Source organism: Corythoichthys intestinalis, chromosome 1, assembly GCF_030265065.1.
Source record: "Corythoichthys intestinalis isolate RoL2023-P3 chromosome 1, ASM3026506v1, whole genome shotgun sequence".
Classification (NCBI taxonomy): domain Eukaryota; kingdom Metazoa; phylum Chordata; class Actinopteri; order Syngnathiformes; family Syngnathidae; genus Corythoichthys; species Corythoichthys intestinalis.
Genome location: NC_080395.1, coordinates 53,213,543 through 53,239,832, shown reverse-complemented (window position 1 = coordinate 53,239,832; position 26,290 = coordinate 53,213,543). Strand labels below are relative to the sequence as shown.

The following is a 26,290-nucleotide window of genomic DNA, read 5'->3' as shown; positions in this document are numbered from 1 at the left end:
AAATGTGCACCTTCTCAGCCATCTTTTCTGCTGGTGTGTTACAAAGCTGATCAGCTGTCGCACTGCTGCCGTTGACCACAATGCTGCCTAACAGGTGAGAGTTGATGGCATCTGCTAACTTGTGATTGGCTGCCGCCAACTCTCCTGTGCTGAGCGGCTGTGCGCTGGGGTAGTAGGTCTGCTGTCTGCCCCACTGCAGAGACACCAGGAGCTGCTCCAGAGATCTGATGACAAGTACAACAGGTAAGGGTATTGGTCAGAATTGAACACCTAAATATTCAATGTTTTTTTATTTATTTATAACACTATACTATGCAGGCTGAGGGCTTGCCATGGACTGGCAAATTCTTAACCTACAGAAGGCTGCCTCTCTAACTTCTAACTAAAAGTCCACAATTAATTAATCATCCCTAATACAAAAAAAAAAAAAAAAAAAACATTTTGGCCCCAATGTCCGATGGATACTGGTCAATGCTACATACAGTAGCAACCAAGTTTTAAGAAGATTGGATCACAAATACCAGAAGAGGAGGACTTCAAAGTGAGATTCGACAAGAAAAAGAAATACAGTATACCCCTGGTAAAAAGTTTTTTGACTCTCTCATTCAACTGAATAGTGAAAAGTCTCAAAACCTGTGACCACTGGTGTACTTGAGTGGCGTATTGACAGGCCTTCAGCTTGTAGCAAAGTGTCACCAGAGAGAAAGACAAAGATGACAACATCGGCATTTTACGGATCGTATCATATTTGTTTCCATGAATTTTATATACGTGTATTTAACCATTATGAAGACACCTGTCATAAAAAGGTTTGGCAACATGAGGTTTTCCATATAGCACAGTGGTGGTATATCGTGACATTTCTGAAGACACAAAAATAGTGAATAGCAGTGTTTCCCACAAATGAACGAGACTGTGGCGGCCCGCCACAGTCTCGTTTGGGCCCGCCACAGTCTCGTTTGCCCCCCCACCCCCGCCGGAAAAAAAAAAAAAGATAATCAGATGCGTCAGTCAGCCGATTACACAGCTGTAGCCCACTACACTCTACTACCCGTGAGACCGCACGCGGGTAGTAGAGTAGTTTTTTAGAGTAGTATTTTATTTATTTACGAGACGCAAGGGGAACGAGTAGGAAGAATAGGAGAACGAGCGAGATAGCGAGAGATAGCGGTCGCATGTCTTAGCAGCACGCTGTTATTTTGTTATTGTTTTTCTGTATTATTGTTACCACAATCAAGTGAGTAAGCAATTACAGACTTCTCTCCTTCTTCCCCATATCCGGGGCATTACAATAGTTTGGATCGGACTTTTCGGCGAAAGTGAGCGGTGGACGGCCGTCTTGGACGGAAAGCAAACTTTGATTGAACTTGCGCGGAGAGGCGGGGCCCATTATAAAGCCTTGCTCTATTTTCAGAGCGTTGGTCACAGTAAAATATTTATTAGTTCAAGCAGAGTAAAATGATACATATTCACGGTACAAGAACGTCGTTTCCGTGTCCATCGATTGGTAAGAAAAGGCTGTTTGTACGAGTGACGTGTGGGCGCTCCCGTCAGGGGGGACATTTCGCGTGGAGTGGCTATTTTTCGGCACAACACCGGCGCGCCAACTTCAGACAATTACGGCTGACGAAACTTTGATAAATGCATTCCCCCCCCACCCCACCCCCACCCCCACCCCCGATTTTGCGAGCTCTGGGACACTCGAAAAATGACTCTCATACCTATCCTTGCTAAGTTAATGGTACCTCGATGTGCGTTTGTGTGGAAATTTAGTTCACGAACAACGGGGGAAAAACTATTCACCTTCTCGCCGAATCAAGTAAAAGTCTTTACACGGCTATTAGAATTCCCCCAGTCCTGTAAATGGGTCAGTTGACAGAAGGACTGTTATTGTTGTGGTAATGTAGTACTTACGAGGGTCAAATAAAAAGGAAAAAGGAGGACTATGACGGCGGTCTGAAACCCGCGGCTCTCGGGCCGCATGCGGCTCTTTAGCGCTGCTTTTTTTTTTTTTTTTTTTTTTTTTTTTAATGGAAAAAGATGGGGGAGGGAAATATATTTTTTGTTTTAATAGGATTTCTAGGAGGACAAACATGACACAAACATTCTTTCAATTCATTAATATTGTAATGAAGTTAAACTTGTGGTGGCATCGTTCAACAGAGTAGTCACGTGGTGCGCTATAGGATCCACTGCAGGGAAAATAAACATTTAATCATGAAGGCTAATTATGTATTTCTAGCCAACTTAGTCATTTTTATAGTAGGCTAATATAGCTAGTATTGATAATTATAAGGCTTGTACAAGGCTTTGAATTTTTTGCTGCTCCAGACATACTGTATCAGTTTTTTTTTTTTTGGGGGGGGGGGGGGGTCAAATATGGCTCTTTCAACAGTTTGGGTTGCCAACCCTGAGTCACTACGAGATGTAAGTCGTACTATTGCTACGAGAAAAAAAGTCGCATTATTACATAGGGTAACGTAGCTGTAATCAGCTACGCATTTTACATACATGTACCGTAGCTGAGAGCTATAACATTAGCCTAGCTAATGAAATATTTCAAATATATTTTTGTTATGGTTCTTCTTGGGGGGAAAAAATAATGAAGAAAAAAAAAAATAGCCGTGGCACGACATGGTGAGGCGGTCCGACTCCGATGCAGCCCACCACCACAGTTTCAAAAAATCCTATGGGAAACACTGAATAGGCAAGTTCTTCAGTCATCTACAGTGGATAAGTTTTTCAAGCAACCCGAGAAAAATAGGGAGAACAGTAGTATGTCAATGTTACAACAGAATTTATATACCCTATATTTCATATGTAAGGTTCATCTGATTATAAGTCGCATTAGTGCATTAATGTACTGCATTTGTCCTTTATTTATTGCCATTGTTTTTTATTTATTTATTATTCGTTTTACTGGTTTTTACGGGCATGATGAATGTGTGTCTCGAGTACTTTTCTGGACCAGTATAATGCAGTTATGATCAAACAAAGGGTTAGAGGTCATCCAGCGCAACCAAAAGCTCTATCTATACTTATATATAAATTTAACTTTGTCTGTCTGTGTGTGTGCGTGTCCGTTCTCTATAAACTCCGAAATAGCTGGGCGGATTTTCACGATATTTTACACATTTTATGTCTTGGAGTGTTCTTAGACGTGTTTGACCACTGTAGGCCTCCATTTAGTGCGGAAAATTAATTCGAAACTCAAAAATTAGCATAGAAAATGCGACCTGATTGTGGAGGCGACAGCGCCATCTTTTGGGCAAAAGCTAGCCTCTTGCAATTGCAATGTTGCAATTGGCTTTCAAACTGTATGGTTTCATGTACAAATTGAAATGTGCTGTGATGATACGTTGTGGCTTTGAGTACTCCACAAAAAGACGCTGTATTTTCAAAAAAATGTACAATTTTCTCTAATATTACTAATAGATTCATTTCAGCAAGATATTCATATTGTAACAATTGTTATTTACTATTTGTGTTACAGCCGCAATGGTTCATGTGTAGTTGTGTGCAACCATGACTGTGAGTTATGTTCTTTTATTTTCTGTTCAATATGGGTGCTGTCTCTTGGGGTTGTTCTGTGTCTGGGGCACAAGCAGTGCGAAACATTAAAACGGCCACTCTCATTTTTCTCCATGTTGGTCGCCATACTGTCCACAGTGATGGAAAAGTGATTGTACATCAACGCCTTTATGGTGTTCTTTTACTATTACTACATTACAGCTGCATCTTTAAGGAAAGTATGTTTTATCTGCCATACTGCTAGTTCATGCGGATAATAAGATGCACTGTCAATTTATGGGCGTAAAAGGGATTTTAAGAATGTCTTATGGTCCGAAAAATACAGTATATAGCAGAAACAACACACACTGCTTTATTTATTAGATAATTATGATTAACGGAGCCCCTAAATGAGTGTATATGTTTACCTGTGAGTGAGCACCATTTCCCTTGAGAACTCCTCTCTTTCCAACAATAGGTCCTGAATGGCTACTTGTGCCTCTCTGGTCTGACGCTGCAGAGCTGTTCTGGAATTTGTCAGCTCTTCTGCCATGACTCTGTATGTAGATCAAAGGGAAATATGGGGTGGGAATTGGTCATTCAAAGAACATGATTAGATAGGCCCTATATTACTGCCTATAGTCTTCCATTTTCCCTGAATGAGATTAAATATACTACTCGCAAAAATTAAAGGAATCACAAAAATTAAACAGTGTACTTGACAATTTTGCCAATTGCCAACTGTGATTTTGTCATGGGTGTTCTGTCCAATGACATGCATTTGCAGCACCATCCAAACTGCAAACTGACAGCTGATTCAGCCTATAAGTATTTTCTGTCTTCTTCAAAAGACCTATTAAAACGTATCTTTTTCTCCACAAGCTATGGCTAACGAGGCGGGTGGGGTGCGGGGCAGTTTGTGGGCATGTAGGACCATGGGACTTAAACGTGGGTCCTGGTTCACAGTAACAATGATTATTTGTCAAGCACTGCTGACATCCGCACTGACACAAAAAAAAAAAAAGGACAGTGCGGCAGTCATGAAGTGACACTATTGTTGAATATTCAGCAACAAATCAGAGAAGCAAATGGACCATGTGACATGTCACATTCTGCGGGAAGACAAGCAGAAGTTCTAACCCACGAGAGTTTCTGTCTCGTCGTCACGAGGCCAGATCTTTGAATAAGCCTCAGTACATGAGGTGATCGCCACCTCCAAACTCAAGATGTCAGCCACAACAGGCAACATTTGTCCACAATGTCTTTCGGGCAAAAATCAGGTTACAATCGCAAAGTTTGAGTTCAACTTAAATATAGCTTTTAGTGACATGAAATAAAATCGTATGAATGTCTGTTTTTTTATACCTGCTGGCCAGGAACTTGCTCCTCCAGACATCACACTGTATACTCATACGCTCCAGTTGCTCCGCTGTATGTGACAAAGTTCGACCCAAAGCCTCGTTCTCCAAATTCAGATGATTCTTCTCACGCGCAAGACGCTCAAATTGGTACTGAAGGTCATCACCCATGGATGCCACCAGAAGTTTCTTGAGCTCGCGGTTCACCTAGTGATATAGCAAAAAGTGTGCCTGTGTAAACCCAAAGTATAGTCCGTTACAAATGTTTATCTGCTTCATTTGGCTCTTGCCTCTGTCTGCACACGCAGTTGATTGGAAAGACCTTCCTTGTCTTGTAGCAGCCTGCGTTCAGAGTTCTGAAGCTTCTCTAGCTGTCCTCGCCAATCATCCACCGATGGCTGCGGGGATGAACTTCGCTCTTCCACCTGATGTCCAGAGTCTCCCTTCGCCTCAGTTACCCTGCTATTCCTGCTTATGGCAGCTCTGGGAATGATGATTCTTACGGCCTCAACCTCCGTGCAGGCCTCCCTACTCACCTTGCCCAGATGGAGCACACCAAGAGGTTGTGGGGCAATAGGGGGAGGAGGAATGGAAGACTTGGGGTTGTGTTTGGGGCTTGCTGCCTTGACAGGAACGGCTGCCAGACCTGAAGGCAGCGTATCTGTACTGACTTCTAAGGTAGATGGCGTTTTCTCTGTTTCCATGCCATCACCAGCAACTCTTACTGGGACTCGGGCAGAATCTGGAATTACAGGATAACTGTCAAAAAGGCTCTCAAATGTGCCCATGTCAGTTAGAGCAATTAGTAGTAGGCTATGTATTGTACATACAGTATATGTAGATATTAAGAGTCCTTAACAAAAGTGTAACATGCTGAGACACAGTAGCAAAGCTGTTTTTAATGGTAGGTCAATGCTGCCTAGCTGTTGGGTTGCAAATAGATCTGGCCAAGCAACAAAAGCGTTTTTCATTCAACAAAATCATTAGTTTACAGTAAGATACTCTCAGGTTGTGAGGATGATACATACCCCTAACAACAGCAGTCATGATGGTGGTCGTTCTATTGAACTAGTGGCGAAATAATCGACGGCTACTGGATTCCAAGTTGCACTCTTCGGATAGTCCTCTAATGTGGGAGAAAAGAAAATGCGGCTAGTTATGCCACAATCGTGGTTGCGCCTCCAATAAAGCAATCAATAGTCACGTTTAACTATAGTGAGGCTGATAAAGTAATCAGATGGAGAAGGCTACTCCCCTACGAGGCTAAGTTTGAGGCTAGCCGATTTTCTGAACTACGCAAGGCAAAACGCCCCCATAATGGAAATGAGTCCCAATAATTTAACCCTTTTACTTCAATTATACTTAAAATGTTCGGGTAGTATTTAGCTTACATACCACATACTTGAAAATGGTCCTGTAGTTTAGAGCTATTTATTATGTTACCGGATACAGTTGGCACAAGGCAACTGCACGGGAAAAGTCGATTGAATTTCTCAGGCAAGTCGTTTTTTCCATAGTTTTCAGACTGTATTTTATTTTTCAAATCGTCAAAATATTGAAAAAGACATTATAGAAATATGTAAAACGTCTTTTTTGAGAGTTTATCGTAGGGAAATTTGAATATATTTTTCCGGAATCACCTTGCAAGTAAAAACCAGGGATAAATAGTCTACCACATCACACCACTTATGCGGAACCTTTCAACTGCCATTGTTTGCTTCACGGATAACACTGCTGTTACCCAAGTAACATGAAGTTTATTCCTCTGTCAATCTGGCTTTTGTATTGTTAAACTAACTCCCTTATTTTAAATTTAGTCATGGGAGTGCACGGTCTTTGGCGGCTGCTGGAGAGCACAGGAAAACCCATTAATCCAGAAACTTTGGAGGGTAAAATCCTTGCTGTTGGTATCCTAACTCGGGGGATCTGATCCATTGTTTATATCGCATCAATTCAACGTTCTCTCTCTCTGTTGTATTTAACTCTGGTCTCTCAAACACGAACCTTAACCTAGCATCAACAGATATCAGTATATGGCTGAATCAGGCTGTAAAGGGGGTGCGAGACCGTGAAGGCAACAGTGTCCAGAACGCCCATCTTCTAACTCTCTTCCACCGCATCTGCAAGCTGCTGTTTTTCCGCATCCGTCCAGTGTTTGTCTTTGATGGCGATGCTCCACTGCTAAAGAAACAAACACTGGTAAATTAAAAAAAAAAAAAAAAAAAAAACTTACTAATAGACATAATTGCATCCCGATTATATTTCTAATATGGATTTGTCTATAGGCCCTGAGGAGGCAGAGGAAGGAAGAGTTAAGCCAAGAGTCCAAAAAGACAAATGAGAAACTCCTCAGGACATTCCTGAAGAGGCAAGCTATCAAAGCTGTGCTTGGAGATGACAGGTGAGCACAGTAGCTCTTGGCACTTGATACTGCATTGTGTCAAGAGTCAACAGCTGAACCAATTAATGTATGCTAGTCGTTTATACTTGTTTTCTCTTCCTCAGTAAGGATCCTCTTCCTAGCCTGTCAAGTGTGAAGAGAAATGAGGTGGATGACATGTATGTTCTACCTGCCCTGCCACAGGCAGATGAAGAGAGAAGCAGGTATAGAGACTCTAAATTAGACATGTGCCGATTACCAGTTTCAAGGTATACCGTGGTATGAAAACGTCAAGGTTTCAAAACCGCAAAATTTTTTCGTCATACCGTCCCTAAGGCATTAGCTATTTTTTATGTCCCAAAAATGCATAGAGAAATCGCTCGCTTGCAGCTGTAATGTTCAACCATAGACTTCATAATGTATTGACGGGTCGCGGGGCCGATAAATAGGGGACCTGCATTGTTGGCGAGGCCGTCAAAGCTGACCGAGTGGAATCACAGAAAGGAGTTTTTTTCGTTGAAAATTCTTGTGAATAAATGCTCTTTGAGCGCCTTGAAAGGTGGAAAAGCGCTATATAAGTGTAACACCATTTAACCATTTAAATCCCCGAATTATATATACATATATATACAGTGCCTTGCAAAAGTATTCGGCCCCCTTGAACCTTGCAACCTTTCGCCACATTTCAGGCTTCAAACATAAAGATATAAAATTTTAATTTTGTTGTCAAGAATCAACAACAAGTGGGACACAATCATGAAGTGGAACAAAATTTATTGGATAATTTAAACTTTTTTAACAAATAAAAAACTGAAAAGTGGGGCGTGCAATATTATTCGGCCCCCTTGCGTTAATACTTTGTAGCGCCACCTTTTGCTCCAATTACAGCTGCAAGTCGCTTGGGGTATGTTTCTATCAGTTTTGCACATCGAGAGACTGACATTCTTGCCCATTCTTCCTTGCAAAACAGCTTGAGCTCAGTGAGGTTGGATGGAAAGTGTTTGTGAACAGCAGTCTTCAGCTTTTTCCACAGATTCTCGATTGGATTCAGGTCTGGACTTTGACTTGGCCATTCTAACACCTGGATACGTTTATTTTTGAACCATTCCATTGTAGATTTGGCTTTATGTTTTGGATCATTGTCCTGTTGGAAGATAAATCTCCATCCCAGTCTCAGGTGTTGTGCAGATACCAACAGGTTTTCTTCCAGAATGTTCCTGTATTTGGCTGCATCCATCTTCCAGTCATTTTTAACCATCTTCCCTGTCCCTGCTGAAGAAAAGCAGGCCCAAACCATGATGCTGCCACCACCATGTTTGACAGTGGGGATGGTGTGTTCAGGGTGATGAGCTGTGTTGCTTTTACGCCAAACATATCGTTTTGCATTGTGGCCAAAAAGTTCAATTTTCGTTTCATCTGACCAGACCATGTTTGGTGTGTCTCCCAGGTGGCTTGTGGCAAACTTTAAACGAGACTTTTTATGGATATCTTTGAGAAATGGCTTTCTTCTTGCCACTCTTCCATAAAGGCCAGATTTGTGCAGTGTACGACTGATTGTTGTCCTATGGACAGACTCTCCCACCTCAGCTGTAGATCTCTGCAGTTCATCCAGAGTCATCATGGGCCTCTTGGCTGCATCTCTGATCAGTTTTCTCCTTGTTTGAGAAGAAAGTTTGGAAGGACGGCCGGGTCTTGGTAGATTTGCAGTGGTCTGATGCTCCTTCCATTTCAATATGATGGCTTGCACAGTGCTCCTTGAGATGTTTAAAGCTTGGGAAATCTTTTTGTATCCAAATCCGGCTTTAAACTTCTCCACAACAGTATCTCGGACCTGCCTGGTGTGTTCCTTGGTTTTCATAATGCTCTCTGCACTTTAAACAGAACCCTGAGACTATCACAGAGCAGGTGCATTTATACGGAGACTTGATTACACACAAGTGGATTCTATTTATCATCATCGGTCATATCGGACAACATTGGATCATTCAGAGATCCTCACTGAACTTCTGGAGTGAGTTTGCTGCACTGAAAGTAAAAGGGCCGAATAATATTGCACGCCCCACTTTTCAGTTTTTTATTTGTTAAAAAAGTTTAAATGATCCAATAAATGTTGTTCCACTTCACGATTGTGTCCCACTTGTTGTTGATTCTTGACAAAAAAATTAAATTTCATATCTTTATGTTTGAAGCCTGAAATGTGGCGAAAGGTTGCAAGATTCAAGGGGGCCGAATACTTTTGCAAGGCACTGTATATATATGTGTGTGTATATGTATATATATGTATATGTATATATGTATGTGTGTGTGTGTGTGTGTGTGTCTGTGTATATATATATATATATGTATATGTGTGTGTGTGTGTGTGTATATATAAGGACGTAAAACAGTCTAGATGCAGTTAGCGTTTATTTTACGTACATATGTCTAAGTACAATGCTAGTCTGTTAGTGAATGTAGCTAGCGGCCGCCTGATGTAAACTCAGCTTTTCCGGTGAAAATCTTTATGAATAAATGCTTAAATCCCCGAATTCTTCATAGATATGGACGTAAAACAGACTCGATTTTTGGTTAAAAGCAAAAAAAACGTTCAAGTTTGCATTTATTTTTACGTAAATCTTGCGAACTACGATGCCAATGCAGCAGCGGCTAATTTCTCCCATTGATTTTTTAACAACATTTCAAAATTAATGCATGGTACGAAAAATATGATAGTTACCTTGAATCCTCGAACAAATTACTCCTGAGACAATCCTTCCTGTTTGTATGCGGTACAGCTTTTGTACTTTTTCAAGAGAAATCCGGTGTTCGATCACTACGTGCGTGTGCTTGTAAATAGCTCCTCTTGATGTGGGCGGCCCCCTACTTGAATACGAGGTGCAGTGCATGACCATCTGATCCATCAATACATTAGGAAGTCTATGGCTCAACCCTCCCCCACCGTTTGTTGCTCAGTATCAGTGAGTCAGCTGTGCTTCACGGTGGCTGGAGGATGTTAAATTCCTGAACAAACTCGCTGGTATAGGAATATTTCGGCTACAGAGAGGTTACAGACGGCCGCAGCTTAGAGGGCCAACCGAAATGTAAAACATGTTTGCGGAGGGTGGCTGCTGAGGAGGCAATACCTCCAAAATGATTTCGCATTTATACAAAATTATTGGTTAGTAAACACTGTCATGAATGTTTCCTACCAGCTAAGAGAGTTACCGGTAACTCCAACGTGTTAAGTGTGTCTAGCGTGTGTAAAACGTGGTGTGTTTTGCTCTCTGGCAACTGTCTGTGTTGAGAAAGAGTATATAATGTAAACATGATATGAGTCATACACACATGCTTTTTATGGAAAATAATTAAATTATTTTTGTTCTGATGGTAATGGTGTTGAGATGTGGCTGTTGGTTTAGGCTCACCTAAAGGACTGCATTATTTTAATTTTATTTAGAAGATTTCAGTTATTTTGTTATTTTTAGAATATATGGTTAGGGTTGGTAACTTAACATTACTTTGTTCCAATTTGCTAATATTTTTTTGAAAAACAGAAATCCTGTTTAATAGAAAAAAGTTTTTTTTTTTTTTTTTCAAATTCATTTATTTTTTTTTAAATCCTGATATCTCAAAGTAACACATTTTAGAGCTGTTATTGCAATGCTGTGAAACCGTGATATTTTGGCTTAAGGTTATTATACCGTCACAATATACCTGCCTACTCGGAATTTTCTTCTGTTAGTTTCTTTAAACAACTTCTCACTACCTAAAAAAAAACACTTAGTAACATGCTAATACTTCCAACTTCCTACTATTTTCTTAGAATGATATTAGGTTGAGGTAATAATAATACATTTTATTTCTAGAGCGCTTTTCAAAACGCACAAAGACGCTTAAACGCACAAAGACGCTAGGTAGTACTCAAATAGACAAGTCAAATTTTATTCGATTAGCCGTTAATCACGAGATTCTCAAAAGCCCAATGTTGACAAAGATCGACAACATTCCCTTGTTTTACACAACAAACCAGCTTAGGAAAACTCATTTGGGTGAAAAAAGAAGATACCTCCAAAAGGCATTAGAGATTGTGAAATCCATCTTTCATGATAATCAGACTAAACATGTTTCAAACTCCCAAAAAGCCCTTAATAAGATTGTGAAATCCATCTTTCATGATAATCAGACTAAACATGTTTCAAATTCCCAAAAAGCCCTTAATAATACCATTATTTGCAATGTCCATTGATAAAATAATATGTATGGTCTCTTTTCCGGTTAAATACTGCTTTTAATTCAATGATTTAGTAATTACTTTCATCAACATTTTTTTTTCAAGATTTTCTCCCAACTTGATTATTCGTATTTGTCACAGCTCAGAGGAGGGGGAGGAAGAGAACGAGTCTGAAGATGTGGTTGATGAGATGTATGAGGTAAAAAAATATTTTAAATCCCGCTTATAAATGTGCTTTTGTAGCTGCCAATTTGTGTAAATTTGTTCAGAATACTTTCATCACTGAGATGAACACTCAGCCTCAACTTAAAAAAGGTGTATTCGTATTTTAATAGCGCTCCATAAATAAAGTTGAGTCATATCTACTGTATCCCCTAGGGGGCTGAACATTTTGCGGACCCAAACTCTGTGGACATCAACTCAGAAGAATTTGCATGTCTGCCACTGGAAATGAAGCATGAGATCCTCAAAGACATGAAGGAATTTTCAAAAAGGCGTCGGACCCTTTACCACAAACCTCCCGAGGTACCTCAGTCACTGTCTTCATGTCTTCGCAGCTACAAAGACACACACGTAACTTTTAACTTCATTCAATCCTAGCTCTCCACAGACTTCTCCCAGTACCAGTTATCTGGCTTGCTGCACAGAAACAAGCTAAATCAACGTCTGGAGGGAGTGGAAAAAGAGATGAATCAGCGCAGTGCTGGCAGCGCACCACAGTTCTACGAACAGGAGCAGCAGAGTCATGATGTTGAGTCACGTCGACTTGTTTCAGAAGATAACTCTCACTACATCCTCATTAAAGGCAAGTACATTCATCATTTTCTGTATTTTAATGACAAGAAATACGAAAAGCCATATTAACGTCTAAAATGTTAGTTGTTTGTCATGGAACAGGGGGTTTCTGATATTGCATTACCATCCCATCCAGTCAAATACAACAATTAACCCTTTCAGGGAGAGTGGTCACAACAGTAGACAGTAGAGGTGGGAATATTTGGGCACCTAACGATTCGATTAAGATTACGATTCAGAAGCTACGATTCGATTATGAATCGATTATTGATGCCCCCGTCCCCCCCAGCTAATATCTGCGTTTAATGTTTTGTACATTAGTTACAGAAATTGTACAAAAACTCCTCAGGCTTAAATAAACGACTATTTCAGTATCAAGTTAACAGTTAAAAACAGTAAATCAAATACTTAAGTCCCCATTCTGTGTCAGCAGCTTTAAACTACATTCAATTAATTTAATGTTGTGAATCAACCGTTAAAGTTCTTAAAATGTCTCCCGTTATTCCATAATTTCCCTTCTGTCTACTTTCGACATGTCAAAGTTTTAAAACTGTTTTAAAAATAAATTCAAGTCAAGATTTTGCCGATTTAGGCGTATTTTAGACAAAAAGTTAATTAGGTTCGCTTGGATGGTTCGCTACAACAGCCTTCCAGGGAAGTCTACTGCTTTAAGATGGCAGCTGTTTACTAACGCCGGCAAGTCTGTCATTTTGCATCTAGCTTTCTATACATGTGCTGCTAACACCACCGAGTCTGCCATTACGCATCTAGTTCTTTATACATGTGATATCTACCGTAGCATTATGTGGACGTAGTTTGTAGCGGCTGTCGGCAGCAGTCAGGTATTGTTGGGTTTTTTTATCTAGTGGCATGAGTTGAGCCAGAGCCATGAGTTGAGCATTGTCATTACCCAGGTAATGACAAGCATGATGTTTACTCTCGGTCCGTTCCCGTTGCGTCCCGAAGACCGCACTGACTGTGTTTTAGTTCCCCTTTACTTGATATATTTCAATAAATGGAATTTGGATGTTTGTGAATCGTTCTCGAATCTTCCAATAAACGGAATTTGGATGTTTGTGAATCGTTCTCGAATCTTCCACAGCCAAATCGCGAATGATCTAAGACTCTCAAATTTCGCACACCTCTAGTATACAGCTATCCAAAAGTTGACACTTATGACCTTTAACTCTTTATAGGGCAAGTGACTATTTTTGGTCATTTAAAAAAAGAACTTAAATATCAGTTATTATAATTTTTAAAGGAGTATTTTATTTTTTTATTTTTAAGTAATTATAAATAAATACAGTATATACTGTATAATGCAATGTTAATAAAAGCAAAATTAATTAAAATGAATAAAAACAGATACACTGGTTACGACCCCAAGTATCACTTTAAAGTAGATTTTAATTACACCTATATAACTCGTTACATGTCATTGATGGAGGTAAGACGTCCAAGTCATTTATACTGGGAGAACTGGCCATGATACCTATCTTTTAGTGCCATTGATGTCCAATCAGTTTTGACTCTTCGTTTATTGGCCCCGCCCATTCAAAATGGATTGGATGGCTACACCCTAGCGCCATCAATGGCAGCCAATGAGTTATATATATTTTTAACAGTATTTTTCTCCTTTGGAGTGTTACCTGGGTCCAATTGAACCCAAATTCGGGTTAAATTATTTTTCCGGAAAAAAATCAGAAGCCATATAAAAATGTAACAAGTTCAAACTTTGTGCTTTGTTTTTCTGCAATACAGGCTCTACCAAAAGTAAAATTCCCTCAGAGAACCAACCTACCCCTGCACCCTGGACTGGGAATGCCCTATCAGGCTTTATAAAGAGGAGAGTGGCCAAACCGGAGCCCTTGTGGTGTCCGGTCCCTGAGGAAGAAGATAAAAAGCAAGTTTCCTTTTCAGGGGACTGTAAAGAGTCTGATGTCACATCGCCCCCTTCGCCTCGCACGCTGAATGCTCTTCAGGTCGCCATGAATGACACCTCAGATGTGAAGCAGGAAGACGGAGAAGGTAGCATTTCTCCACGAAGTCTGCTCGCCATCCAACAAGCTCTGGATGAGGATGACGATGGAGTGACGCAAAAGACTCTAAGCAGCAGCTCTGCTACTGAGATACAAATAGCCATCAGTAGTTCAGAAGAGGATGAGACAGAGCTTGATGCCATTAAAGATTTTGTCGAAGAAAAATCCAATTTTAAGGAGAACACCTTAGGAAAAAATATACCTGATGACTTGTTAGATATTGGTTCTGATTATATGGATGAAATAATTGGACAAAGAAATAAAGCTTTTCACTTTGCAGCAGCTATTAATGAAGTGAAGGAAGGATCTGACAGACAAAACATGGGGGAAAAAAACTGTGAAGTGAACAAGGACATGCGCCAAGCTAATGCAAGGACAGTAAGTTGCAGTCAGACACAACCTGACAATAGAGGTGACTCGGAGCTGGGATTAATGTTTGAGAAGGAACATCACACCCATTTTGAGGCTGCTGATAATGAATCTGAGCAGGTATTCGGAAAATCTCTTAGGGAGGCACAAAGTCACATTGAATTGCCTGAGCGGGGTAATAATCAATTCCCTCTTCTAAAAACGAGCCATGTTGTTAAGCCAGGAAGTGTGGACGACAGTGAATCAGAAGGTAAACAGTCAGGGCAGATACATTCAAAAGTATGAGCAAACGGATAAATTAAAAAAACACATGTTTCCACAGAGAGTTTTGTGGAAGTATCAGAGGAGGAACATGAAGAAGATGCAGAGGAGGTCTACAATGAGACCATGCAAGCAGAAAGTCAGCCCGATGCTGCGCCCGTTCCAGACCAGAACTCGACATCAAATGAGGAGATCGACAATGAAACCCCGTCCGATGGGGATGAATTTGAAGAGGAAAAATTGAATGCATCCTGCTCAGCTACTGCAGTCAATGAATGGGAAGATTTTGATGTGGTAAGTATGTGCTGTGTTGTTCATTCACAATTCTCAAGATCTATTCAAAATTAACATTGAGAAAATAAAGAGCTATTTTAATTGACAAGTAAAAGATCTTTTAGGTATTCTTGCCTCAATACAGATTGATTGCCGCATCGGCCACAAAGATTTCGGGTTTTTTCTTATTTGAATCACATTCAAATGTTTGTTTCTAACAGTTATTTCCTATGTACAGTTGTGGTCAAAAGTTTACATACACTTGTGAAGAACATAATGTCATGGCTCTCTTGAGTTTCCAGTTATTTCTACAACTCTGATTTTTCTCCGATAGAGTGATTGGAACAGATACTTCTTTGTCACAAAAAACATTCATAAAGTTTGGTTCTTTTATGACTTTATTATGGGTTAAAAGAAAAAGTGATCAAATCTGCTGGGTCAAAAATATACATACATGGATCTGAAAAAGCGAATCATTGACTTGAACAAGTCAGGAAAGTCACTTGGAGCCATTTCAAAGCAGCTGCAGGTCCCAAGAGCAACAGTGCAAACAATTGTTTGTAAGTATAAAGTGCATGGCACTGTTTTGTCACTGCCACGGTCAGGAAAAAAACGCAAGCTATCACCTGCTGCTGAGAGAAAATTGGTCAGGAGGGTGAAGATTCAACCGAGAATCACCAAAAAGCAGATCTGCCAAGAATTAGAAGCTGATGGAACACAGGTGTCAGTGTCCACAGTCAAGCGTGTTTTGCATCTCCATGGACTGAGAGGCTGCCGTGCAAGAAGGAAGCCCTTGCTCCAAAAGCGGCACCTTAAGGCTCGACTGAAGTTTGCTGCTGATCACATGGACAAAGATAAGACCTTCTGGTGGAAAGTTCTGTGGTCAGACGAAACAAAAATCGAGCTGTTTGGCCACAATGCCCAGCAATATGTTTGGAAGAGAAAAGGTGAGGCCTTTAACCCCAAGTACACCATGCCTACCGTCAAGCACGGTGGTGGTAGTATTATGCTGTGGGGCTGTTTAGCTGCTAATGGAACTGGTGCTTTACAGAGAGTAAATGGGATAATATAGAAGGAGGATTACCTTCAAATTCTTCAAGATAACCTAACGTCATCAGCCCGAAGATTGGGTCTTGGGCGCAGTTGGGTGTTCCAACAGGACAATGACCCCAAACACACATCATAAATGGTAGTGGAATGGCTAAATCAGGCTAGAATTAAGGTTTTCGAATGGCCTTCCCAAAGTCCTGACTTAAACCCCATTGAGAACTTGTGGACAATGCTGAAGAAACAAGTCCATGTCAGAAAGCCATCAAATTTAACTGAACTGCACCAATTCTGTCAAGAGGAGTGGTCAAAGATTCAACCAGAAGCTTGCCAGAAGCTTGTGGATGGCTACCAAAAGCGCCTAATTGAAGTGAAAATGGCCAAGGGACATGTTACCAAATATTAGCGCTGCTGTATGTATATTTTTGACCCAGCAGATTTGATCACTTTTTTCTGTTCACCCATAATAAAGTCATAAAAGAACCAAACTTTGTTTTATGTATAATATGTAATTATTATTTTGTGGAATACAGAAGGATCGGTTAGGAACACACATTCTTAGTTTCTCAAAGTTTTGTCTTTCAACACCGACAACTAATTTAGTAGGTACTGTATGATTGTTGTGGTGTAGGAGGAGCTGCACTCCCTTGAGAGCTCTCTGCAGGTGGAGCAGAGCAACCTGAAAGAGCAGCAACAGCAACAGGAGAGGATGGCCAACACAGTTACAGGGCAGATGTACTTGGAGAGCCAGGTGAGTCAAACACAGCACAACAGAACATGTCAAAACATGTTAAAAACATGTCAAATAATTCTCAGAAAATAGTTGAGCCTTGGTTAAAAAAATCTGTAGAAAGATAGTAACTGCTTGTGTGACTGTGGTTAAAATGTTTATTTCTATTTATTAATGTATACATATATATGGCGGAAAACACTCATGTGACTTGAAGTTCCGCTCTGAGACCCCCAATTTGGCTAACTTTCAAAATTGTCCGATATGCATGTGTGATACATCATTGGAAAGCTTAAAATCTCATTTTTCTGGGGGAAGAAAAATTTTGAACAGGAGGGCATTTTTTTTTTTTTTTAAACTGTTTTTTAAACAGCAAAACCCTGTCTGGAGGTGAGAGCACTCGAGAGCAGAATTACAGACGCCATGACTTTAACGAGATATTATTGCGTTCTTACCTTGTTTCGATCCAAAAACTCCATGTAGCATGTATCACTGAGTGTCAAGACACAGCTGTGAATGGCCACGGCTGGATTTTGTGGGGATTGTATGGGTGAAACATGGCAATATGACAAGGGTCGCGATGCAGAAATCACAGACATCAAGGAGTGGTCGAGGTTTTCTTTTTCATATATTTACCCTTTTAAAAGTTTTTTTTTTTTTACATTTTTTGTTAGGATCGATTATTTATCGTCCAACATATCGGAGAAAATGCGACAGTAACAAAAAAATACAATTAAGCGATAGTTATGAGGTCGATATCCGTGACTTTTTTACAGACGCCATTTTTTTCATTGTGACATAATTTGTTTAAAAGTTTAAAATATGTGAGTGAATAATTTTTTAAAGTTGTTTTTCTTTTTTAAACGAAATATGAGACATCAATTAATGATTCTAAGCTAAAAACGACTGACATTTTGAATGATAAATATAATTAATTACCTTCGTTTTATGGCTGGGTTGAAACAAAAGCGGTTGCGCGACGTTTGTAAACGGGCGTTTTCAGGGTAAAACAGACGAATTAAAAATAGTTTGGGGGCTTAATGCTCCATAAATCTGCTATGGTAGCATATAGACAAATTGTTCTATTAAACACAACAGTTGTTTTGGCTTAAAGTGCTTGTGACACGAAAAAGCATGTTTATTTCATAATACACGCGGTATTTTATGCTCCTGAATGATATGGACCGCTTGGATGTGTGTGGAAGCGATCGCTATATTTATTTAGTTTTTTGAATCCCGCGCCAGGAAAATGAGTGACTTCCGGCTTCGGTCTCGCATTGAGGAGGAGGGCGCTGTGACGTGTACGGTAGAAGACGTCCTCTTCACGCTACAGTGTACTGTTGTGTATGAGGACGAAGGATTCAGCTGATTTTGCGGATTAATACTTTTATTTTTTGCATCACGCCAGCCAAACGGCTGCAGAAAAATCATTCTGTATGCGGGAGAGGCGTATGCGCCTTTTTGGAGTTTCAAAAGGTTCCCATTTACCGTGGATATTTACTGTGGGACCATTGGACTTATAAGGAAGTGAGTAAACATCTTGTTTTGTATTATGTCAAATACGAATACAGTGATTACAAAGTAAACACTATAAAATTCCTTTAAATAAAGGACTACTTACGTTTGATCATTGATAGGCATGTAAAAAGCTATCCTCACGCTTATTAGCAGTTAGCTGTTAGCACGTTAGCTACACAACAATTCCAGCCACCCTCCTCCAGGGAACGAACTGTAAATTGCTCTCCGCCGGGCGGTTTGCCGATCCGCAAAGAAACTCGACAACCGGGTCGTCATGTCAAATAATCCAGGCTAGTTATGTGTGATTTTCCACTTCGAAGACTTTGAAACATCCCTCGGTTCGGGTTAGCATGTCGGCTAGCTGTCACTCCTTCTGGTCTGTTTACATTCTCCGAAGCCGGGGAAGGGAAATGACATATGTCCGATTTAGGTGTCATAAAATATCGTTCGGCAGGTGTGACAGTAAAGGTAAAGTCAACTGTTTTGACCATTATGGAGTAATTTTGCCATGTCGTCTTGAATAAATGGATTTTTATTATTTTATATTCCATTTAGCACAAGTTATTTGTCATGACCATGCCATTTATTTAGCAATTGGGGAAAGTACTTGGGTAAAAAGAATATCCTGTAAAAATATTGAAGTAAAGAGACAGAAACAATGACATTTTGCCGCTCTCTTCGTCGCGTTTTCCTCATTGTGAATAGTTCCCCCTCGACGGGCTGACTGGTCCTTCTCAAGCCATTTATATAGCTATTGGGGAAAAATACTTGGATAAAAAGAATATCCTGTAAAAATATTGAAGTAAAGAGACAGAAACAATGACATTTTGCCGCTCTTTTCGTCGCGTTTTCCTCATTGTGAATAGTTCCCCCTCGACGGGCTGACTGATCCTTCTCAAGCCATTTATATAGCTATTGGGGAAAATACTTGGATAAAAAGAATATCCTGTAAAAATATTGGGAGTAGAGAGACTGAAACAATGACATTTTGCAGCTCTCTTCGTCTCGTTTTCCTCGTTCTGAACAATTCTCCCTCAATGGGCTGAATAGTAAAACCGATGAGCCTAGTCTACCGCTGACGTCATCCACCTGTTGGGGACGCTAAAGCCCTATAATTGTAGGCGTGGCTAACCGGCAGATTAAAAGACTAATTTCTCGTCATCTGCGCTTTGCTAAATTGTTGTATATGGTCGAATCGTCTCAAAATATGATTCTAATTCACATAATAATGCCATTTAAGACTTTTTTTCTGGTGTCGTATGCTCTTTAAAATACAGCAGTTTCTTTTGAAGAGGAGTGCAAGACCTTTTTCAGTCTTGTTTGTGTTTTCCGCCATATATTGGTTTTAAGTGACTTATAGTAAATTCTTTGAGTGATTGTTCTTCTAATTCCAGGAGCTCCTACGGCTTTTCGGTATTCCATTCCTAGTGGCACCGATGGAGGCCGAGGCGCAGTGTGCTGCACTCGACAGAACCGACCATACTAATGGTACCATTACTGATGACTCAGATGTTTGGCTGTTTGGAGGACGACACGTCTACAAGAATTTCTTCAACCAGAATAAATATGTGGAACACTACCAGTACAGTGACCTGCAGAACCAACTTGGTCAGTAGTAGGCCTGCACAATAGATCGTTTGAACATCGCCATCACAATATGCGCATGCGCAATGGTCCCATCGCAGGACATGCGATTCATTTTTGTTAGACTTTTTCTTTCTTCATAAAAGGCATCTATTTTATATACACCAATCTTCATTATTCACAAATAAACCCTCTAGCCTGGGTTAAACAGTATTATATGAATATTAGGGATGTCCCGATCGCATATTTTTGCACTCGAGTCAGAGTCACCTGAATTTGAGAATCTGCCGATACCGGCACCAATATACACGTATTTTTTGCTTTGATGCTCACGCTGCCGAGAACAGCCTCTCACTTACACAATGAATGAGTTTCCACAAAACACTCCAGACTGTGTACTAAGCCTGAACGATATATCGTTTGAACATCGCCATCGCAGTGTGCGCATGAGCGATAGTCCCATCTCAAGGACGTGCGATAGTTTTTTGGGGGTTTTCTTTTTTTGAATCCACAAACCTTTGTTCTGCTTCATTCGCTCGCACAGCCTCCCTCACCCAGCTCTCAGTCATTGCGGCACTCGCTTATTAAAGTTAAGAATGTCTTTGATCTTGCCAAAAAAGCGGACTTCACACAGGCAGCAATGTGTCAATCATCGTTTAACTTGTTAAACAGTTTCTGCAAGGAAGCGCAGGCTGGAATGAATGTGTGGGATTGATTGTGGGGGGAGGGTGTGTGTGTGGAGACGTTCGAGATATAAAATCGATATAAAATACACGCCAGAAGTGATCATGAGGATTTTGTGATTTCTACATGTCACTCATAGAGTCAAAGTCAAAGTTAGGTAAACAAAAGCATTTAATAAAGCCAAAATGATGATGATGATGATGATGATGTTTAAAAATGATTCGGTGGGACAGTTATGTTTAAAACTAATCATAATTATTACATTTGAAGTGCTTAAAAACCATTTATTAAAATGTGTATATGTATATATATATATATATATATATATATATATATATATGTACTTTTTTTTTTCCAAATCATACTTTGTGTCTACTACTACATATAAGACTACATGTCTTATATGTATCTCATTCCAATGCTAAATCTGAATAAATACATTGAGCGCACACACAAAAAAAAATTGGGGGGGGGGGGGGGGGTTATGTGCTACTTCGCCGTTTTTCACTTATCGTGGCAGGTTCTGGTCCCTATTAACCGCAAAAACGATGGAATACTGTACACTGTGGTCATGGTGAGTAATCCAAAGTCTTTCCAAACACCTATTCAAGTCATCTAGTGAAAATTTCTTAAAAAATATATATATATATATATATTTCTATATTGCAAACCCCGAAAAAATCGCAGCAACAATTTTTTCCAATATCGTTCAGGCCTACTGGGTACCAAGCTTAACGATGATTAACACATTTGTGCCTTTGATCGTAGAGCTACCGAGGCGTCTTTGGCTGGATCAAATCTGTCAATCATCATTAACTTTAAGTACCAAATGCCAGCTGCACTGGAGAGCAAGAAAAACAGTTTGGTCGCACTGTTTTTCAGGAAAGAGGGTAAGAGGCTGTACGAGCATGAAGCAGAAAAACATAAATATACGGATATTTTTAAATAAAAACCCGATCCTTTCACCCGATTCCAATCCTCTGAAAAATGGCAAGATCGGCCGATTTCCGGTCATGTGATCGGATCGGGGCATTTCTAATGAATACTATGTGGTCATAGTGAGTCAACCAAAGTCTCTTCAAACAGAGCTACTCAAGGCTGGTAAAAATTCTTCCAGTTTTAATATCACAAACCCCCCAAAAATCGCAATGTCAGTTTTTTCCAATATCGTTCAGCCCTAGTCAATAGCCTCCACCCATTTTATGTCCTTATAAAAACCTCAATAACAGTATATTACTGTGTGTGTATATATATATATATATATATATATATATAAAATGTATATTTTGGGAAAAATGTTCTGACATTCTAGGGTTACAGTTTTTGTGAGGTGGGCTATGAAATTCACCATAGAATTGGCACTGAATTGAATTAAAGAGCACGTTAAAAAAAAAAAAAAAAAAAGGTAATAAAAAGCCTTACATGTCACTTGATGAAACCTGTTGGAACCCTGTACATTATACGGACAGGGACACCTGCTCTACGCAGCGAGAAAAATAAACGTCAACCTATAAACAGTCTTTTCCAACTTCCAGACTGACTTGTACACAGTTTCACAGATGAAAGAAGACTATCATTTCCAGCCATCTAAACTAGATCTTCAGTTCTGTTTTTTGCCACTGTAAGCCATATAATCCTTACTGACACAGGCATGTATACCTAGGGAAGATTCAAAACTGTGTTGACAAAGTGCAATGAGGATACAGCCAACTGCTAATCCGATATGTTTACGACTCGTATATCAGTAACGGGTGTTAACGTTGGCTTGATAGTTGATCTAATGTGTACACCTCGCCTTATTTTTCTGTCTTGTACTCTTTCTATGTCTGTGCCTAACAGGTTTGGACAGAAACAAACTGATCAACCTGGCTTACCTGCTAGGAAGTGACTATACCGAGGGCGTGCCTGGGGTCGGGTATGTGACAGGCATGGAAATCTTGAATGAATTCCCTGGACATGGGCTGGAGCCACTGACACAGTTCAGGTTTGTTTCGGATTTTACTACTACAAGTATCACACTGTTGATTTGCAGTTAAACAGGAATTAATAGACAAACATATTGGTGTTTCTGACCATTGCAGTCCCTTGAAAGTTGAGTCACGGTTTAAAGACATTACATAGGTGTACTGTAATCCTATTCTGCTACGAGCAGGGTTGGTGTTCCTTCGAGATAGTTATAGAAGTAATCCAGTCCAATACAATCTTTTTGCAAACAGGCCAAAAATATTAAAGAAACTCTAATGTTGTTCTTCCTTTCATTTTATTTTATATTAGTATGACAGTTGTATTGTTGTCTTTGTAGTAATTGGTGGTCAGAAGCGCAAGAGAAAAAGCGTTTGACTGACAATCCTCGGGACACGAAAGTGAAAAAAAAGCTGCGGGGGCTCAAACTTCAACCCGGGTTCCCAAACCCTACTGTGGCTCAGGCTTATCTGCAGCCTGCTGTGGACCAGTCGGACAGTTCCTTCAGCTGGGGACACCCTCAACTGGACATGATCAAAGAATATCCTTACACTTTAATCAAATTAATGCAAAAGACGACTCTCTCAAAAGTAGTTCTATTCCTTTACCAATCCTTTACATTTTGTCAAAGTCGCTTTGGTTGGACCAGTAGAAAAACCACAGAGACCCTTCAGCCTGTGATCAAACAACTTAACACACAACAGGTAACTTTCATCTGATTCTTTACTCTGACCTGCAAATTAATTTTCTTGTAGCTCAGTTATGCTTTCTGATGATTTTCCTCCCATGAAACTCAACAATCAATTCCCACTGAACCGTCACGTCTTGACTTAAATGTTGGACCCAATACTTTATTCTATTTGACTGTTTTTTGGGTCTTCACTAATGAGGATCACTTGAATGAATTCAGTTATTTGTTCAATTAAGGGATTTTTTTTCTAATTAGGAGTAGAAGAATAAAACCTTGCATTTTAAGAGTAGAATGATAAAAATTCTACACTATTTTGTTTTAGACTCAGTTGCGGATTGACTCATTCTTCCGCATGGAGCAACAGGAAAAGCAGGCGATTCGAAGTCAGCGACTCCGCCGTGCCGTCACCTGCATGAAAAGAAAGGAGGATGGAAACGAGGATATGGATTCTGACGAGGAAACTGTCACACCATCAAAGAGAGGAAAAACAATGGAGCAGGACCAGAAGAAAGCCGAAACTGGAAAACTAAGAGAACAAGACAGATCTTTGTGCCAAGGCGGGTTTTTGGGTTCAAGGGGAATTGGAGAAAATTTGAATAAGTCTCTGAATGATGTGAACTGCTCTAGCCAGGGGTCAAATTTGACAAAGGCTACCAAGACTATACCACCAAAGCACACGACTGGACAGAGCAGCAGCAGCAGCTCTGATGAAGACTGCGAAGATAATTATGGTAAAGTTGCTATGGTAACTGCACAACCTGTGTTCAAAGGAAGCATAAGAGGTTGCAGTAATAAAAGCAGGAGAGGAAGAGGGCGAGGAAAGAAAATCTAAAAATTAATTTTGAAGATGAAATGTTTTTGTAATTTGATGAGTATTTGAATGAAAACCCTCAATGAGATGGTTGAGAAATTATCAAAATTTTATACTTACTGCTAAGTCACTTCTTTAGCCTACGTTGTTTAACCCCTTCATGCACAAATTATATATAGCCTATGCACTGCTGGCCAAAAGTATTGGCACCCTGGCAATTCTGTCAGATAATGTTCAGTTTCTCCCAGAAAATGATTACAATTACAAATGTAGGGCCCAGTGTGCGAAAGCTGGGTCTTCCAGCAGGACAATGACCCAAAATACACTTCAAAAAGCACTAAAAAATGGTTTGAGAGAAAGCATTGGAGACTTTTAAAGTGGCCAGCAATGAGTCCAGACCTGAATCCCAATAGAACACCTTTGGAAACATCTGGAAATGGGAGTTTGGAGAAGGCACGCTTCAAATCTCAGAGACCTGAAGCAATTGGCCAAAGAAGAATGTTCTAAAATGCCGGCAGAGCATTGTAAGACTTATTGATGGATACCGGAAGCGGTTGTTTGCATTTATTTTGTCTAAAGGTTGTGCTACCAAGTATTAGGCAGAAGGTGCCAATACTTTTTTTCCAGCCCATTTTTGGAGTTTTGTGTAAAATGATAATGATTTAATTATTTTTATTTTATTTTATTTGGGTTTTTTCATTGCAAGCAAAATAAATGAAAATATTGTAATAGCAGTTATTTTCTGGGAGAAATTGTGCATTATCTGACAGAATTGCAGAGGTGCCAATACTTTTGGCCAGCAGTATATATATATATATATATATGGCGGAAAACACTTAGGTGACTTGAAGTTCCGCTCTGAGACCCCCAATTTGGCCGACTTTCAAAATTGTCCTATATGCATGTGTGATACCTCATTGGAAAGCTTAAAATCTCCATTTTCTGGGGGAAGAAAATTTTTGAACAGGAGGGCATTTAAAAAAAAAAAATTTAAATAGCGAAACCCTATCTGGAAGAGCATGAAAGCGCAGAATTAAAGACTCCATGACCTCAATGAGATATTATCGCATATTCACCTTGTTTGTTTCAAGACACAGCTGTGAATGGCCACAGCCGGATTTTGGGGGGTTTTATGAGTGAAACATGGTAATATAACAAGGGTCGCGATGCAGAAATGGCAGACGTCAAGGAGTAGTCAAGATTTTTTTTTCATATATTTACCTTTATTTACTTTTAAACGTTTTTTTTTCCATTTTCATTTGTTTGGATCGATTATCATCGAGCATCGGAGAAAATGCGACAGTAACAAAAAAAATACAATTAAGCGATAGTTATGAGGTAGATATCCGTGACTTTTTTACAGACACTATTTTTTTCATTGTGACGTAATTTGTTTAAAAGTGTAAAATATGCAAGTGAATAATTTTATATATATATTTTTTTCTTCTTCTTCCTATAAACGAAATATTAGACCGGTTGCGCGACATTTGTAAACAGGGGTTTCCAGGGTAAAACGGACAAATTTAAAATAGCTCGGGGAGCTTAATGCGCCATTAATCTGCTATGGCAGCATACAGACATATTGTTCTATCAAACACAACAGTTGTTTTGGCTTAAAATACAGCAGTTTCTTTTTAAGAGGAGTGCAAGTTTAGAAACTGCTTTTTCAGTCTTGTCTGTTTTCCGCCATATATATATATATATATATATATATATATTTTTTTTTTTTTTTTTTAAACCCTTACAGGGCACTCATTTACTACTACAATCTACATTATTTTGAGTGGGCTTGGGGAATGAACATTTGCTCATTCGCCCCACCCAGTCAAAACTGTTTGGACGTCTAGCGCCATCAAGGGCACAGAAACTATGAGAATTCTCAGCCAGTCCTCCCAGTTTAAATGAATTGGATGTCTATCGTTGTCAATGGCATGCGATGAGTGAGTTTTACTTGGGGCTGTAACCAGTGTGTATTTCTGCTTTTATTTATTTTTAGGATTTATTTTTTTATGAATACTGTATTCATTTATAAATTCATAATTAAAACAATATATAAAAATTACAATAT

At 39.6% G+C, this 26,290-nt stretch overlaps 2 protein-coding genes across 4 annotated transcripts in view; one reads left to right on the top strand and one right to left on the bottom strand.

Moving 5' to 3' along the window:
- Nucleotides 1-7,020, bottom strand: part of blzf1 (basic leucine zipper nuclear factor 1) — an 8,310-nt gene extending 1,290 nt beyond the window's left edge. Inside the window, exons 1-6 of one of the 3 annotated variants that reach the window (XM_057831253.1) lie at nucleotides 6,936-7,020; nucleotides 5,897-5,994; nucleotides 5,159-5,610; nucleotides 4,876-5,075; nucleotides 3,939-4,067; nucleotides 11-224 (exon numbers count right to left, since the gene is read on the bottom strand). In XM_057831253.1, the coding sequence (XP_057687236.1) occupies nucleotides 11-224; nucleotides 3,939-4,067; nucleotides 4,876-5,075; nucleotides 5,159-5,610; nucleotides 5,897-5,915 (1,014 nt within the window). In that variant the 5' untranslated portion in view covers nucleotides 5,916-5,994; nucleotides 6,936-7,020. Of the gene's footprint in view, nucleotides 1-10; nucleotides 225-3,938; nucleotides 4,068-4,875; nucleotides 5,076-5,158; nucleotides 5,611-5,896; nucleotides 5,995-6,263; nucleotides 6,337-6,872; nucleotides 6,908-6,935 lie in introns of those variants that run through there. The other 2 variants (XM_057831259.1, XM_057831243.1) reach the window with 2 other exon arrangements.
- On the top strand, nucleotides 6,598-26,290 carry ercc5 (excision repair cross-complementation group 5). Its single transcript, XM_057831204.1, has 15 exons — nucleotides 6,598-6,775; nucleotides 6,892-7,067; nucleotides 7,154-7,269; nucleotides 7,374-7,472; nucleotides 11,600-11,657; nucleotides 11,837-11,983; nucleotides 12,059-12,263; nucleotides 14,015-14,911; nucleotides 14,984-15,216; nucleotides 16,874-16,993; nucleotides 19,885-20,098; nucleotides 22,598-22,742; nucleotides 23,061-23,263; nucleotides 23,342-23,424; nucleotides 23,734-26,290. Exons 1-15 carry the CDS (start codon nucleotides 6,688-6,690, stop codon nucleotides 24,241-24,243), a joined length of 3,294 nt encoding a protein of 1,097 aa, XP_057687187.1. The 5' UTR covers nucleotides 6,598-6,687; the 3' UTR covers nucleotides 24,244-26,290.

Bases quoted from the DNA above. Each gene is read 5' to 3' on its own strand.
- ercc5 (XM_057831204.1), top strand. From the start codon at position 6,688: ATGGGAGTGCACGGTCTTTGGCGGCTGCTGGAGAGCACAGGAAAACCC. The intron at 6,776-6,891 runs GTATCCTAACTC...TAGCATCAACAG, and splicing joins GGGTAAAATCCTTGCTGTTG to ATATCAGTATATGGCTGAAT. The intron at 7,068-7,153 runs GTAAATTAAAAA...ATTTGTCTATAG, and splicing joins TGCTAAAGAAACAAACACTG to GCCCTGAGGAGGCAGAGGAA.